Raw genomic sequence first — 17,007 nt, 5'->3', positions numbered from 1 at the left:
AATGTGCATACCCTTTGACCCAGCAATAGCAGTTCTAGGGCTATATCCCAAAGAGATCATACAAATGGGAAAAGGACCCACATGTACAAAAATATTCATAGCAGCTTTTTTTGTGGTGGCAAAGAATTGGAAATTGAGAGGATGCCCATCCATTGGGGAATGGCTGAGCAAGTTGTGGTATATGAATGTAATGGAATACTATTGTGCTATAAGAAATGATGAGCAGGCTGACTTCAGTAAAACCTGGAAAGACTTATATGGACTGATGCTGAGTGAAGTGAGCAGAACCAGGAGAACGTTCAATAACAGCCACATTGTGTGATGACTAATATTGATGAACTTAACCCTTCCCAACAATACAAGGATCTAAGACATCTCCAAAGGCCTCGTGATGGAAAATGCTATACACATCCAAAGAAAGAACTATGGAGTTTGAATGCAGATCGAAGCATACTATTTGCTATTTTTTTTCTTCTGTTGAGTTTTGTTTCATCTTTCTGGTGGTTTCTCCTATTGGTTCTAATTCTTACTTACAACATCACTAATGTGAAAATATTTTTAATAGGAATGTATATGTATAGCCTATATCAGATTGTGCACTAAGGGAAGGTGGTGGGGAGGAAGGGGGAGAAAAGTTTTAAACTCAAAAGCAGATGGAAGTGTTTGTTGATAAATCAAAACAAATTCATTTTTAAAAAATTACTTGCCCAGGGTCACACAGCCATAATTATCCCTATTTTACAGCAAGGAAACTGAGGCAACCAGAGGTTAAGTGACTTGCTCAGGGTTACATAGCTAGTAATCATCCTACTTCATTTGATCTGCACTTTCCGACTCTAGCCCAAGGCTTTATCCTCTGTAGTTTAAGTGCCTAGGAAAGGCTGGGCACATGCTCCCTGGTCCCAAGGCAGCTCTTAGCTCTCTTTGTCTCAGGTCTGTGCTCCACTCTCTCAAGGTCTCTCTGAAAGAGGGAAAGGGACCATAGGAAACTCAGCAACTGACTTCCTTTAATAGGACTAGTACAAAGGGGTGGCTTTGACATACAGAACCTTCAGCTTATCAATCAATGCCTAAATAATGACTTCAGGAGATGCTAATTCTCTAAGAGACAGGCTCCAGTAAATGGCCCCATCCTCCCAATCGCATCTTCCACGGCTACTCTCTCCTGATTTTCCTCCTTCCTATCTGACCACTCCTTCTGTCTCCTTTGCTAGAATCTCCTCCAGATGCCCTACTCTTCTCTATATATACTATTTCACTTGGTGATGCTCCCATGGATTTAATTACCATTCTCAAATCTACCTTTCCTGACCCAATCTTTCTGCTGACTCCAATCTTGCATCTCCAACGACCTTTCAGACATCTCAAACTAGATGTCCAGTAGAAACCTTAAATTCAACATGTCCAAAACAGAATTCGTTATCTTTCCTCCTAACCTCCCCACACCCTACCCCATTATGTACTCTATTACTGTAGAGGACAACACTGTTCTCTTAGTCACTCAGGCTTGAAACCTAGGAGTCATCCTGAACTCTTCACTCTCTTTCCCCAACCCCCATCCAAGTTGTTGCCCAAACCTGTTGATTTTACCTTTGCAGACTTCACCTTTGCAACATCTCTCCAATAAGATCCTCGGACACTGCCACCACTCTAGTACAGGCCCCACCACTTCATACTTGGATTACCACGATGACCTGCTGGTGGCTCTTCCTACTTCAAATCTCTCCCCACTTAATTCATTCTCTATTCAGCCACTAAAGTGAGTTTCCTAAAATACAAGTCTGATTATGACAATCCCTTTACCCAATAGACTCCCATGCAAGCACATGGCCTTGTTTCACTCCATTGGTGACAGCGAAAGCATAAGAGTAATGTCCATTATCCAGAACCCGGGCAAGCGTGCCCTCATGAAATTGACGCGCAATGTTGATGAACTTCTCCGGGCAACCAAATTTTGACATAATTTTCCATAAACCCTCAATTGACGGTATCGAAGGCCTTGGTCAGATCTACAAATGTTGTGCTCTTGGCATTTCCCCTCCAGTTGTCAGGCAGCAAACACCATATTGACTGTTTCTTGGCCCTTTCTGAAGCCACACTGGCTCTCAGGTAGATGACCATCTTCCAAGTGAAGGATCAGCCTACTATGGAGGACTCTGGCAAGAATCTTGCCAGCAATGACAAAGAGAGAGACCCCTGCTGTGACTGTCACAGGACAATCAATTCCCTTTACCTTTATAGAAGTGGACAATAGAGGCATTCTTGAACTGCTGGGGGATAATCTCCTCTTGCCATATTACCTGGAAAATTTCAGTCAGCTTCTGTATGAGCAATGGACCCCCTACCTTGTAAATCTCAGGTGGAATAGAAACAGCACCAGGTGCTTTGCCACATGAAAGGAACCTAATGGCATTCAAAACCTCCTCTTCACTTGGAACTTTGGGTAGGAAGGGATTGACTTCAACCTGAGGTGAATGGTCAATGGCCTCAGCACTGACTGATGATGGTCTGTTGAAAACACTATGGAAGTATTCAGCCCATCTTTCTACGATCATATCCTTAACACTAATCAATGTGGTTTCATTGTCACTGAGTAGCTCCCATGCTTTTTTTTAAATTCACTTTATTTATTTACTTATTTATTTTATGAGGCGATCAGGGTTAAGTGACTTGCCCAGGATCACACAGCTAGTGGAGTATCATGTGTCTGAGGCCAGATCTGAACTCAGGTCCTCCTGAATTCAGGGCCAGTGTTCTATCCACTGCACCACCTAGCTGTCCCTTCCCATGCTTTTTAGCATGATGTTTTCAGCCATGTTGTCAAGTGCTTTCAATGAGGATGAACATGGCATCAAGGTCAGCAACCACACTGATGGTAAATTCTTCAACTTAAAAAAGGCTACAAGCCAAAACCAAAGTGGAAGGATTATTGGTGCATGATTTTCTGTTTGCTGATGATTGTGCACTCAGTGCAGCCTCTGATGCTAAGATGCAACAAATGTGGATCAATTCTCTGCTGCTTGTACTAATTTTCACCTAACAATCAACACCAAGAAAACACAAGTGTTCCATCAGCCATCACCACACCATCCATACATGGAACCATCAGTTACGGCAAATTGACAAGTTTTGAGTGCTGTGGATAAGTTCACTTCCCTCAGCAGTGTACTTTCCAGAGATGTACATATTGATAATGAGGTTGATGCATGCAATGCCAGAGCTGGCTCAGTGTTTGGGAGGCTCCAAAGGAAAGTATAGGAGAGAAAAGATATTAGACTGATTACCAAACTGAAGATCTACAGAGCCGCTGGGCTGATCTCATTGTTGTAGAACTGTGAAACCTGGACGGTATGCCAGTGCCACGCCAGGAAACTGAACTGCTTCCATTTGAATTGTCTTAGAAAGATTCTAAAGATCACCTGGCAGGATAAGATACCAGACACTGAGTTCCTTTCTTGAACTAAACTGCCAAGCATTTAAACTCTGCTTCAGGGAGCACAACTCCAATGGGCTAGCCACATTGCTCAAATGCAAAACGTATGCTTGCCAAAAACACTATTTTACAGAGAACTCACACAGAGCAAGCATTCACATGGTGGTCAGAAGAAGCGATACAAGGACACTCTCAAGTTCTCTCTTAAGAACTTTGGAGCTTATTATCATGTGACATGGGATATACTGGCACAGGACCACTCACCATGGCGCACCCTCATCAGAGAAGGTGCTGTGTTCTATGAGCAAAGCAGAATTGAAACATCTCAAAGGAAATGCAGGATGAGCACATTTAGAGAATCCACCCCAAATGTTCACACAGACTTTCTGCCTGACCTATGGTAGAGCATTCCAAGCTCGTATTGGTTTGAGCAGCCACAGTCAGACACACTGTAACTTGACTCTAGCACAGTGATGCCATTTTGGTCCTCTTCCTGAATGAAGGACAACCACCAACCAGACTACAGTGGCTTTCTATTGCCTCCAAGAGAAAATACAGAATCCTCTGTTTGGCATTCAAAGCTCTTCATGAACTAGTCCCTCCTGCCTTTCCAGTGTTCTTATACCTTCCTCTTCAACACCTGCTCTTTGATTCAGTGACCCTGGCCTCCTGGCTGTTTCATGAACTCTAGGCTCTGGGTATTCTCTTTGTCTGCACCCCATGCCTATAATGCTATCCCTCCTTCACGCCTACTACTTGCTCCCCTGGCTTCCTTTAGTCCCAACTAAAATCTCATCTTTTATAGGAAGCCTTCCCTAAACCTTCTTAACTCCAGTGTTTCCCCTCTTTTTCTTATTTCCTATTTATTCTGCATATAGCTTGATATATATTTGTTTCCATGTTGTCTCCCCATTAGATTATAAGCTCCTTGAGGGCAGGGGTTGTCTTTTGCCTCTTTTTGTATTCCCAGTGCTTAGCATAGTCCCCAGCATACAGTAGGTGCTTAACAAATGTTTATTGATTGATATAGTAATATCTACACCCTCCACAAGAAGATACAGTTCGCTATTCTGTACGATCACCAAGTTGATCAGGCAGCTGCCCTGAACAACCACTTACACAAGGAAATACGGAAAGACCTTTATGAAATAAGTAGAATTGGAGGGGTAGGGGAAATAGAAGCAGAAGAAGGGACTACACATTTGACCATATGAGGAAAATGAATGGACAAAGAATCCTGATGGAGACTTGGAGTAAATCAACAAGCATTTATTAAGTGCTTATTGTATGCTTTGACAATACATGGGATGGATTTCACTTTTTAACTCTAGACAATTGCAAAGTAAGTTTAATTGATTATATTGATATTCAATATTATTCCTAATCCTTTTATTTTTAATGACTGAAGAGGTAGAAAAAGCAGCTAGGTGGTGAAGTAGATAGAGCGCCTGACCTGAAGTCAGAAAGACTCATCTTCTTGAGTTAAAATCTGGTCTCAGACATTTACTAGTCGTATGACCCTGGGCAAGTTACTTAACCATGTTTACCTCAGTTTCCTCATCTGTAAAATGAGCTAGAGAAGGAAATGGTAAGCCACACTAGTATCTTTGCCAAGAAAACTCCAAATGGGGTCACAAAGAATCAAACGCAACTGAAAATGACTGAACAGGAAGAGGTAGAATGTTCAGCTGCGTTTGACATTGGGTGCTTGGTGGTCATTGTATTTGGGTCATCCTGTAAGGAAAACTTAAGTCATGTACCTTTATAGTTTCTGAGAGAGCTCGGCTTTTGTGAACTTAGAGAAAGGAACTATGTCATGACACATATGGAATTCCCAAGGAAGACTGTTGGTGCTAATGAATAGGTAGACACGACTACCTTGGTGGGCCCAGACCCAAGTGACATTCTTTAGAGTTTCTGCTTTTATTGGGGAAAAAAATTCAAGTCTTTTCCAAGTGCTTGTTGAGTATAATAAGTGGGAAGCCCAGAAATTGAGTACCTCAAAATCCCAATCATCCGTCTTGAAGCTTATAAAAATAGAAAGTAAATGCTGGCAAGAAACATAAAGTCTCTATAATCATATATTTCAAGGTTGTTCCCTGAATTATCTGCGTTGTTGTGGATCCTGAGATGTTTCATTTCAGGGTGGTTATCTGGTACCTCCAAAATGGAAATATCATTGAGGAAGCAGTTTTTTGTCTAGACAAAATATTCAATGTATTTGTGGGGCTTAGGGTGTGCCCACTGACCTAAAACAACCCTTCTCATCATTTCTTATAGCACAATAGTACTCCACCACAATCATATACCAAAATTTGTTCAGCCATTCCTCAGCTGATGAGCATGCCCCCAATGTCCAATTCTTTACCATCACAAAAAAAAACCTGTTATTTTTGTACATGTAGATTCTTTTCATTTTTCTTTGATCTCTTTGGGATACAGACCTAGCAGTACTATTGGTGATTCAAAGAGTATGCACAATTTTATAGCTCTTTGGGCAAAGTTCCAGATTCTTTTCCAGAACGGTTGAAACAATTCAAAACTCCACCAACAATCCAGTAGTGTTCCTATTTTTCCCTCATCCCCTCCAGTATTTGTCATTTCTGAGAGGTGTGAGGTGGTACCTCAGAGTTGTTTTAATTTGCATTTGTCTAATCAATAGCGATTTAGAGCATTTTTTCATGACTATAGATAGGTTTGATTTCTTCTTCTGAAAACTACTTGTTCACATCGTTTGACCATTTGTCAATTGGGGAATGGATCTTATTTTTGTAAATTTGACTCAGTTCCATACTCAGTATAATATCTCAGAAATGAGGTTTTTCATCAGAGAAACTTTCTCTAAAAATTTTTGAAATTACTTCATTGCCTATGGTACCTTTTAACTAAAGGTCAGACTCGACTGAAAAATGGCTTAACAACAACCAGTTTCCCTGATTACCTCTTTTAGTTAGGTCTATTTTTGCTTTTGATTTATCTGAGGTCATGATTACCACCTCTGCCTTTTTTACTTCAGCTGATGCTTATTCTGCTCCAGCCCTTCATTTTTACTGTGCGTTTTTCTCTTTCAAGTGTGTCTCTTAAAAGTAACATATTGTTGGATTCTGGTTTCTAATCCCTTCTGCTATCTGCTTCCATTTTTATGGGTGAGCTCATCCCATTCCTATTCACAGTTATGATTACTAACTGTATTTCCCTTCATCCCATTGTCTTCTTCTGTTCTTCCCCAACTCCCCTTTATCCTGTCCCTTTTCAAAAGTCTATTTTTTCTAACCACTGCCTTTGTTAATCCACCCTCCTTTTTAACACCCTCCTCCCTTTCTCTTATCCCCATCCCCTTTTATTTCCCTCTTGGTAACTTAAATTTCTATACACAGTTGAGTGTGTGTATATATTCTTCCTTCTTTGAACTAATTCAATGAGAATGAGGTTCAAGCATTGCCTGCCACACACACCCCCTCCATTTTCCCCTCCATTGTAAAAGTTCTTTCGTGTGTGCCTCTTTTATGTGAGAAAATTTTTCCCATCCTGCCTCTCCCTTCCCCCTTCTCCCAGTGCCTCCCTCTTTCTCAAATACCATGGAACCCCAGTCAGGATCATACAAGATTTAATGGCTTCCACGTTAAAGAAGCAGAGTACTTGGAATATGATATTTCAGAAGGCAAAGGGGCTAGGATTACAACCAAGAATCACCTACACAACATAAACTGAGCATAATCCTTCTGGGAAAAAAATTGATATTTAATGAAATAAAGGACTTTCAAGCATTCCTGATGCTGACCAGTCAATCAGAAGACTCAAGAGAAGCATAGAAAGGTAAACGTGAAGAAAGAGTAATCACAAGGGACTAAATAAAGTTAAACTGTTTATATTGCTATATGGGAAGATTATACATGCAACTCTATCATTATTAGGGCAGTTAAAAGGAGTTTACATCGACAGAGGGCATGAATGTGAGTCAATTATGGAATGATCTCCAAAAAAGTAATTTAACCAAACAAAGCTACTATGGTGGCAGGGAAGACTTAAGACATAAACTCAGAAGACAACAATGTGAAAACAGCTATAAAAAGGTCTCAAAGAAAAATACTAATTGGATCCAAGCCCAAATGAGATAATGCCTGAAAGAGCCCTACCCCTCTAACTATGGCTTCAGTATAGGACCTGAAGAATAACCAAAGATGTTGCAATATTGAGATTTGCTATGCAAAACTCCAGTCAAGAGTCCCATCCCAAAGAGAGATAGCACTTCAACAACAGAAGTGTCTCTAGACCATCTAGCCAGTGGCTAAGTTAACTAATGACATACAGGGGTAATGAATGATGATATATAACCCATATAGTATGTAAGTACCTACAGGAACCATAGTATATATAGGAGAAGACCATAAATGAATTATAGTATATACAACTCAGTAAAAGTTATAAGTGGACAATCTTTATTGGTAAATGGAGTTGATCAATCATAGGTCTAAGCAAAAAATAAAGTTTATTGTATTCCAATTTACACCATATACTGTTATATTCTCTACTCATGAGAATATATTTGTATAAATGTTACACACAGTATCTGGAATAATCTATAGGGAATGTAAATTTTCTGACTGCTGTAAATTCCATCAAATGCTGGAATATTTCCGTTATTCTCTTCTTTTTGGGTAAGTGGGGGAAATAAAGAACATTCATCTCAAGAGCTAGGCTTGGTGATAGGTAAGGCTGGTCATGGGAAAGCAAAGGAGAGCAAAGGGTTGAAGGGCTGAGACAATTAAGTGCTCTAGCCGTGTCTTTCCAGTTCTTACTCTGATGATGGCACCAAAAATACCTGGAGTCTCTAGAAACCCAGTCTAGTCTGAAATAGACTGGGTGGCCAGGCTACAGAGTCATAATTAGTAGCAGGAAATTAGAGAAAGATAGAAAAAGAACATACTTCTTCAACTCCCTTCCAGCCACAGGCATGAGGCAAGGAACACCATGCAGAGACAAGACTTGTAGGGGAAGGAGCCTCTGCCAAAAGTCTTCAGTAGTGATTTCTATACATCTTTTAGGAGTGGTTGTGAAAAGCTGCATGGAATAGTGGATAGAGCTGGCCTTGAAGCCAAGAAAACCTGGGTTGAAGTCCCAACTCTGACATATACTGGCTATGTGACCTTGAGCTAGTGAGTTAACCTTAGGCAACTCTCTAAGACTCTTAGATTGAAGAGAATGTGCTGACCTGCACTGGCAGAGGGAATTTCCTCACCTGGCAGTTCCCTATACTGGTAAAATCATAGGTTTAGTCCTTCCTTAGCCAATCCCTTTAAAACTAGTTATTCATTCAATAATTAATTTTCTTCCTTTTAATAAAGCTTTATTATCTAATATTGGAACTGCATGCTCACAAACCAGGAATCCATGTCAGTAGAGTCTGAGATACTATATATACATATATACACAAATATACACACATATATATGTATACATACTACGTATCTACATGTGCATGTATGTGTGTCTGTGTATATATGTTCCCAGGTTTCTTGGTTGGGGACTATATATGACTCAAGAAAGTAAGATAATGTCCAAATTGTACCTGGGCCCTCTCTATCATAAGGGTTATATATCTGCATTCTTTCTTCCAAGGTCTTTTCCAGCTCTAAAACTCTGATTGTATGATTCAAGTGACCTTATATTTCTTTTACCTTTTCTGTCTACTTTTATGCAGATTCTCCCTCTTGAAAACCAAATGAAGTATCCTAATCATTATGTTGTGATCCTGTACATGGTGATGCCCATCATCATTATTCTCTATGTCAGCCTGGGAATCCTGGGCTACATGAAATTTGGAGAAGACATTCAGGCCAGCATAATCCTCAACCTGCCCAACTGTTGGTATGTCCTAAGATAGGAAGGGGGGAAGACTGTGAGAATGGAGCCAAGCAATGCGTTCTGTGTTACAGTTGGGTTTTTCTCATTGAAAAAGAGAGCAATCTATTAATCAACTAGAGATTAACACAGAACTCTGTTCAGGTCACTTCACCTGTCTGGGCCTCAGTTTCCTCATTTGTAAAATGAGAGAGTTGGACCAGATGATCTTTAAGGTTCCTTATGAATAGACTGATGTCAGCCTAAAAGGAGATCTATAGTAGAGTACACAGGGCCCACTTCTAGTCAATATTTTATAAATACTTGGATAAAGACAGAGATGAAATGCTTGTCAAATTTTAGATGGCACAAAATTGGGAAGATTAGCTAAAAATTGCACAAAAGAATTGGGATCCCAATCTAGATCTCGACAGGTCTCCACTTGGCAGCTTGTGAAAGATGGATTGCAGTAGAGACAGGAAAGGAAGACCGATTAAGAGGCCATTATAATAGTCCAGGTGAGAGCTGGTAAGGGTCTGAACTAAGGCAGAGGTGTGTGAGTAGTGAGAGAGAATGTATAGGATGTTGTGGTAGAAATGGTAAGATTTGGAAACTGAATAAACATGTGGGATTAGAGAGAGTGAGGAGTCAAGGACAACATGAAATTCAATCTGAGAGCTTAGAAAGATGGTTGGTACCCTCCATAGAATTAGAGAAATTTAGTATGGGTGAGTTTGAAGAGAAAGATTGTTTTAAATAAGTTGAGTTTGATATGTGTATGGGACATGAAGTTTCAAATGTCAAAATGGTGATGTAGGAGTGGAGCTCAGGAAAAAGACTGGGGTTGGATATATAGATCCAGGAATGATCTGAATACATATGATAATGAAACCCATGGGAGTTGATGAGGTTACTAAGTGAATGCAGAAAGAAGAGAGCCTAGGACGAAACTTTGAGGTAACCCAAAGATAAGAGACATGATATTGATGAGGAGCCAGCAAACAAGACTGAGGAGTGGTCACAGAGTAGTGTCATAAAAACCCAAGGAAGAGTGAGTCCCCAGAAGGATAGTGTGGTCAACAGTGTCATGCGCTGTAGAGATTAAGAAAGGTGAGGACTGGGGCAGCTAGGTGGCACAGTGGATAGAGCACTGGCCATGGAGTCAGGAGGACCTGAGTTCAAATGTGGCCTCAGACACATAACATTTACTAGCTGTGTGACTCTGGGCAAGTCACTTAACCCCAATTGCCTCACAAAAGAAAGAAAGAAAGAGAAAAGAAAAAGAAAGGTGAGGACTGGGGTAAAGATGATCAGATTTGGCAACCAAGAGATCACTGGTAACTTTGAAGAAAGCAATTTCAGTTGAGTGATGAGGTTGGAAGCCAGATTGCAAAAGCCTAAGAAGTGAGCACAAGTAACCAGTGGAGACAGATTTTTCTAGGAGTTTGGCTAGAAATGGAGGAAAGGCATAGAATGATAGTTTTAAGGGGATGGCAGGATCTAGTAAAAGTTTTTTTAAAGATATTGGAGACTTAAACATGTTCGTAGACAAAAGGTGGAACAAATGATAAATAGGGAGAGAGTGAAGATTAGAGAGAGGGGGAATAATTGAGGGGCCAATCTGTTAGAGAAGAGAGAAAGGGATGGGATCAAGGGCATGTAGAGAGGTTTGACCTTGGAAAGACAAAGGACCATCTTATTATAAGACACTGAAGTAAAGATAGAGACAGAGGGGTGAGAAGGATGTCAAGAGTTTTTAAGATGAAAAGAAGAGAAGAGGGAACTCACTGTGAATGGTTTTATTTTCTCAGTAGAATATGAGGCAAATCCCTTAGTTGAGAGGTGATGAGATGGGCACAAGGAAGGCGGTTGACATGGCATCATAAATTATACTAATAATCCTATTGATACCACACCATATTGAGTTCAATCTGTTCTTGCCAAACCATAGGATGGTTTGAGGAAGGAAAGAAAGGTTTGGAGCAGTGCCTGTGGGGAGTGGGATAAATGATTAGGGAGAAGGATTGCTTTGCAGCACTGAGGCTCTACTTGAGATCTAATAATGTAAATTTGTAATAAAACAGGGTGATCTAAATTGTGTGACTTCCTCTAGTTCTATTCAATAACATATGAATAGGAATTAAGGAGATTGGTAGAAATAATCCAAGAATGAGTAGTGATAGGACAAAGAGGTAAGGGAAGGAGAGGACAACGTGTAATTGAAATGGCTAATTGCAGGGTTTAGATTGGTAAAGAAAGTGAAGTCAAAGCAGAGTCACAAACTGAGAAAGTATGGAGGTATGAAGGGATTGGAAGTTAAAATAAGGATAAGAAATCAGTTTGAGAAGGGGTAAGACACAAGAGATGGAATGACAGGAGCTTATGCCCAGATAGAAAAATGACAGAGGTTTGTTGTTGTTGTTGTTTTTTAAATCATGAATATGAAACACTTGTGGCAAGATCTAGGGTGTGATCACCCGTGGTGGAGGGTGCATGATGTGGAGTAGGAGCTAAGTTACAGGATGGGAAATTGATGAATCAAGAAGTTAAGCTGTTTGAAGGACTACTGACATGTATGTTGAAGTCCTCCAATAATGTCAGAAGTTGGAGAGGAGAAGAGAACAGTAATTCAGGTACTGAACTCCTAAAAAAAAAAAAAGAGAGAGGAAACATGACCTGGGAGCTAGTAGAAAAAATAGCCACCATGATCTAGATTGAGAGATAAATGTTAATTGTGTTAACTTCCAGGAAGAAGTCATAGAGTGATGGTGGCAGAGGGAGAACCTAGAACTAGAAGTGAGGCAGAGTAAAGAGGTTGATCTGACTCCTTCCTAGCCCTGCTCCATCCTGAAACCACCAAGCAGAAAAAGCCTACGCCTTCTTACACGTGACAAGCTTTTAGATAAGTGTGATCATTGTTGCCTAAGTCTTCTCTTCTTATGCTAGTTCCTACATATGCTCTTTTTATGACACATTCATTTTTAGTCACCTTCCCTTTATGGATAGCTTCCTCTGAATACGCTCGAGATAGTTGACGTCCTTCTTAAAATGAACTGGATACAATGCTCCATCTGTGACCTAACCAGGGTTTGGTCAGTGGGACTAGCCTTTCTCTTGCTTGGAACATTAGACTTCTATTGATTCAACCTTAGAAGCCAGGTCTCCTGACTCCTAATCCACTTAGATGCCCTTTCTATTTTCCCAAGATCATAAATGATACTAATAATCCCATTGATACCACACAATACTGAGTTCAATCTGTCCTTGCCACATGAGCCTATACAGTCACTTTAGGGCTAAAGGGTTTATACTACATCTTGGGAGGATTTTCTGAAACAAACTCACCATCTGGATTCTATCTTCAGGTTATATCAGTCTGTCAAGATTCTCCATTCCATTGGGATTTTTTTCACCTACGCCTTGCAGTTCTATGTTCCTGCAGAGATCATCATCCCCCTTGTCATGTCCTGGGTACCAGAACAAAATGAATTGTTGGTTGACTTGTCTGTCTGTGCATTCATGGTCTGTATGACATGTGAGTAGAAAGCAGAACTTTTTTTTTTATTAAGGTGCTTATTTCACATCAGCTGAGTATTAATTTCTTCATCTACAAAATGAGAAGACTAGATTGTAGTATCACTACAAAGTCCCTCCCAGACAAGGTCCCCTTCAGCTCTAACATTCTATGGTTTTGACAGCCATATGAAGACTGGATTGGAGGAGAGTGGTAGTGTGACCATTTAGGAAGCTACTGCAGTAATCTGTGCAAGTGGCTGGGAGCGATGGGAGTAGGGGGACAAGGACCTGAACTATGGTATGGTGAGGTTTGAGAAAACAGAAGAAATTTGTAGAGGTAAAATCAACATGATTTGGTAGTTAAATAAATTGGGGGGGGGGGTGAGAGAAAAGGAAGAACCATGGATGACAGCTCCACAGAAATAGCTTGGAGAGAAGAAATGGATTTAAGGTAGAAAGAGGACCTGTTGAATTGCAGATGTCTATAGGAGGTCCAAGTAGAGAAATCTAGTAGTCAGTCTGGCAGGGCTGAAATTCAGGAGGTAAAGTGGGAATGGACACAAAGATTTGGTAGTTGTCTCTGCATAAAGATAAAGGAATGTAGTAAGAGAAAAAAGAAAGGAGTTCAGGACAGTGCCTCAGAAGGCAATCATACTTGTGGTTCTTCAGTCATTTCAGTCATGGCTGACTCTTCATGACCTCTTTTGGGATTTTCCTTTTTCTTTAACAATTTTTTTTTTTGGTTAGGCAATGGGGTTAAGTGACTTGCCCAGGGTCACACAGCTAGTAAGTGTTATGTGTCTGAGGCCGGATTTGAACTCAGGTCCTCCTGAATCCAGGGTGAGTGTTCTATCCACTGTGCCACTTAGCTGCCCTTTTTCTTTAACAATCTTTAAAATATTTTAAGACCCACATGAGTTTTCTCACTCAGGCTGCTAGGTGTTAACAATAGATAGAGTGCTGAACTTAGAGTCAAGAAGATCTGAGTTCAAGTTTGGCCACACATACTTCCTGGCCATATTGTTGCTGTTCAGCTGTTTTTCAGTCATGTTCAACTCTCTGTGACTCCGTTGGGGTTTTCTTGCCAAAGGTACGAGAATGGTTTGCCATTTCCTTCTCCAGCTCACTTTACATAATAAACTGAGGCAAACAGGATTAAGTGACTTGCCCAGAGTCACCTAGTTAGTGTCTGAGGCCAGATTTGAACTCAGGAAGATGAGTCCTCCTGACTCCAGACCCTGGCACTATCCACTCAGTTACCTTGCTGCCCAGGCAATCATACTTAAATGGTGGCAGATCAAATGAAGATCCAGGGTAGGAGACTGACACGCAGATGTATAGAGAAAATAGAAAGTCTTGTCATGAGAGACAAAGAAAAGGGTATTCGGGAGGGGTCAATCACTGGTGTGAAAATCAACAAAGAGATCAGAAGATGAGGACTAAAAAAAGGCCATCCAATTCAGCAAAGAAACCTTTAAGAAATCAGTTTCACTCAAAAGCTTATGGAAGTGATTGTTGACAAATTAAAATAAATTAATAAAAAAAAATTTTGCCAAAAAAAATAAAAAGAAATCCTTTTCAGCTGAGTGGTCACATCAGCAAGTTGATTACAAGAAGCTGAAAAGTGAGTAAGGAAATGGAGTCAGTAAGTATAGATGATGCTTTCCAGAAACTTGGCAGTGAAAGGGAGAGAAAAAGTATGATAGCTTGACAAGTAGTCAACGAGAGTTGAATGAAATTTTTATTTTTAAGGCTAGGAAGACTTGAGCATGTTTATAAACACTAAGGAAGGGAACCAGTAGATGGGAAGGGATTGAAAGTAGAGGTGGTGACCTTTGTGCAGATTGATCTGAAGGTCCATGCAGCACATTATAGACATCGTTTGTTGCAGGGACCAGCACTTGTCTTTTCTTTATTTCCCTTTTCACTTGGCTCTCACCTTGGAGTTGGGCAAGTAGAAAGCGTGGCATTAGACCAATCTATCTAGTTCTTAATCAGTAGAGAACAATTAGTGCAATGGATGTACGTGATCCCTTTTTCCTCAAAAAATCAGATAGAGTTAATGAACCCACTTCAGACTCAGTAGTAGTTCCTAGAAGAAAGACTGATAGGTATTAAATGGGAATGAAATGTAAGCGGCAGAAATAGGTTCTCTTCCTACTAAGGAAGAGACTAACTTTAGAGAGGCTCATAGTTCGAAGACCGTTAGAACTGGAAGTGGATCTTAGAACATAAACCATAAAACATCAGAGCTGATGGAACTTCTTAAAACAGACTGAAAGAGCAGAACAAGAAGGGACCTATGAAAGCATCTTATCTAACCCCTCATTTCCATGCACTAAGTGGACAGCACATAGATTCTGGTGGTTGAAGAGGACAACAGTCCTACCACCTTCAGATGGAGCTTGGGGCCACGTAATTTTGGTCCCCAGCAGGTAGCACAAAAGGTACGGTCAAATCAACCTTTTAACCAAGATGTAAAAATAATACAAAGTGAACATAACAACTTCAGTTGAGCAAGAGGAGAATCAGTTCTGTTAGTGGCTCATAGAACAATGTTATTTTCAATGCTATCAATCGACCAGCTCTTCTTGTTAACTGGCTGTTTCTCTTAAAGCTCAATTGTTTCTGATGAGCAAGTAAGTGCATGTGTTTAATTTCTGTGGCCTAGGGGCAGCTAGGTGGCACAGTGGATAGAGTACCGGCCCTGGAGTCAGGTAGGACCTGAGTTCAAATCCAGCCTCAGACATTCACTAGCTGTGTGACTCTGGGCAAGTCACTTACCCCCAACTGCCTCACTAAAAAAATAAAAAAAATTGTCATTTTTATGGCCTCTAAATTGATACCCTGGACCAAAGCACTGATTGTTCTGCCCTAGGTATAGTTCTGCAGTGAACCATATGGTTATAATTTATCTCTGTTCCATTGTTGAAGGAGTCTTTCCTCTAAGGGGTCTAATCTGGTTATGTGGGCCTTGTTTGTGAAAAGGAACTCTACAGCCTCTCTTCCTGGAAAACGGCACAATTTTCCTTCTGTTGAATGAGTCTGACTGTCTTGCTGGGGTTACCTTGCAATGGCAAGAAACATGTGCGAGGAAGACTGCAACAGCCAATTCTTATCATCCTTTTCAATGCCAGCACTCCGCTGATGACTGTAGGCTTTAGGAAGCAGTTTTCTTTGGTACTGGCACAATCCTGAACCTCTGCAATCTTCCTCTTACAGATGTATTTGCCATGTTGATCCCCCAAATGGAGCAGATTACTGTGCTGCTGGGTTCTGCGAGTTGTAGTGTTCTGGCTCTGATCATCCCACCACTCCTGGAGATCTGTACCTATTACTCAGATGGCTTAAGCTCCTTCATCATTATTAAGGATCTCTTTATCAGTATCCTGGGCATTCTTGGGTGTATAATGGGAACCTACCAAGCCTTCTATGAAATAATCCACCAGAACTTTTTCAGTTCCTCACAAAATGTCACCAAGGACTTTGTGTAATTTTCTACTTTCCATTGAACATCTTTCCTCTCACCCCACATTCCCATACTTGGATTTTAAATTGTTATTATACACACCTCCCTCTTGAATTCCTGCTGTGTGTCAGTGATTTTTCCTCTTCTGGGTGAAGCTTAAAACCTAGACTCTAGATGTTAGCACAATACTATGAGAGACAAAGCAATAGAGATTCGGGAGCATGAAGTCTATAAAAATTGATGCCTATAATCTTAAAGGGAGCATCTACTTTCTTCCACTCTGAAGATACCTACAGTTAGTAGAGATGGCTATGCAGAGATGTGTAGCCATGGTCTAGCTGACATTCTGGATGGGAATTCCTTAACTGGTCCTTCTAATGTAGCTACAGAGTCAGTTGTCTTGATAGAAAAAAGAAAAAGAGCTAGGCAAGTCTTTATTTCAGAGCAAATGTCAGTCAGAGGAGAATAGGGGTGTTTTCTGGATGAGTTTCCCTAGGCATCTGTTTGTTTGTATGCCCCTGGGAAAGCTAGCTGCCTGCGGTCTTAGGAGTAAACTATGCCAAAGTACTGCTGAACTATAACACTTATGTGGGCAGTGACACCTGCATCATTAAAAAACCACTTCTGGGTCCTTCCTTTTTCTCTTGTGCATGTATATAGTAGACATCAGAGCACCTTGGCATTCACAAAGGCCATCAGCAAGAGCTCAGGCTCTAGGAAGCTGTGCCAGTAAGACTTTTAAGTGCAA

General features: G+C 40.6%; 1 protein-coding gene across 1 annotated transcript in view; it reads left to right on the top strand.

Annotated features, from left to right (window-relative positions):
* LOC110192900 (proton-coupled amino acid transporter 1-like) overlaps window positions 1-16,353 on the top strand; it is a 57,682-nt gene extending 41,329 nt beyond the window's left edge. Inside the window, exons 8-10 of the mRNA XM_078149196.1 lie at window positions 9,135-9,301; window positions 12,640-12,809; window positions 16,013-16,353. Coding sequence (XP_078005322.1) covers window positions 9,135-9,301; window positions 12,640-12,809; window positions 16,013-16,284 — 609 coding nt within the window. The 3' untranslated portion in view covers window positions 16,285-16,353. The remainder of the gene's footprint in view (window positions 1-9,134; window positions 9,302-12,639; window positions 12,810-16,012) is intronic.
* The last annotated feature ends 654 nt before the right edge of the window (window positions 16,354-17,007 follow it).

This window comes from Phascolarctos cinereus, unplaced genomic scaffold, assembly GCF_003287225.1.
Source record: "Phascolarctos cinereus isolate Bilbo 61053 unplaced genomic scaffold, phaCin_HiC Scaffold_2;HRSCAF=192, whole genome shotgun sequence".
Taxonomy (NCBI): Eukaryota; Metazoa; Chordata; class Mammalia; order Diprotodontia; family Phascolarctidae; genus Phascolarctos; species Phascolarctos cinereus.
This window is presented reverse-complemented; position numbering and strand designations above follow the sequence as displayed.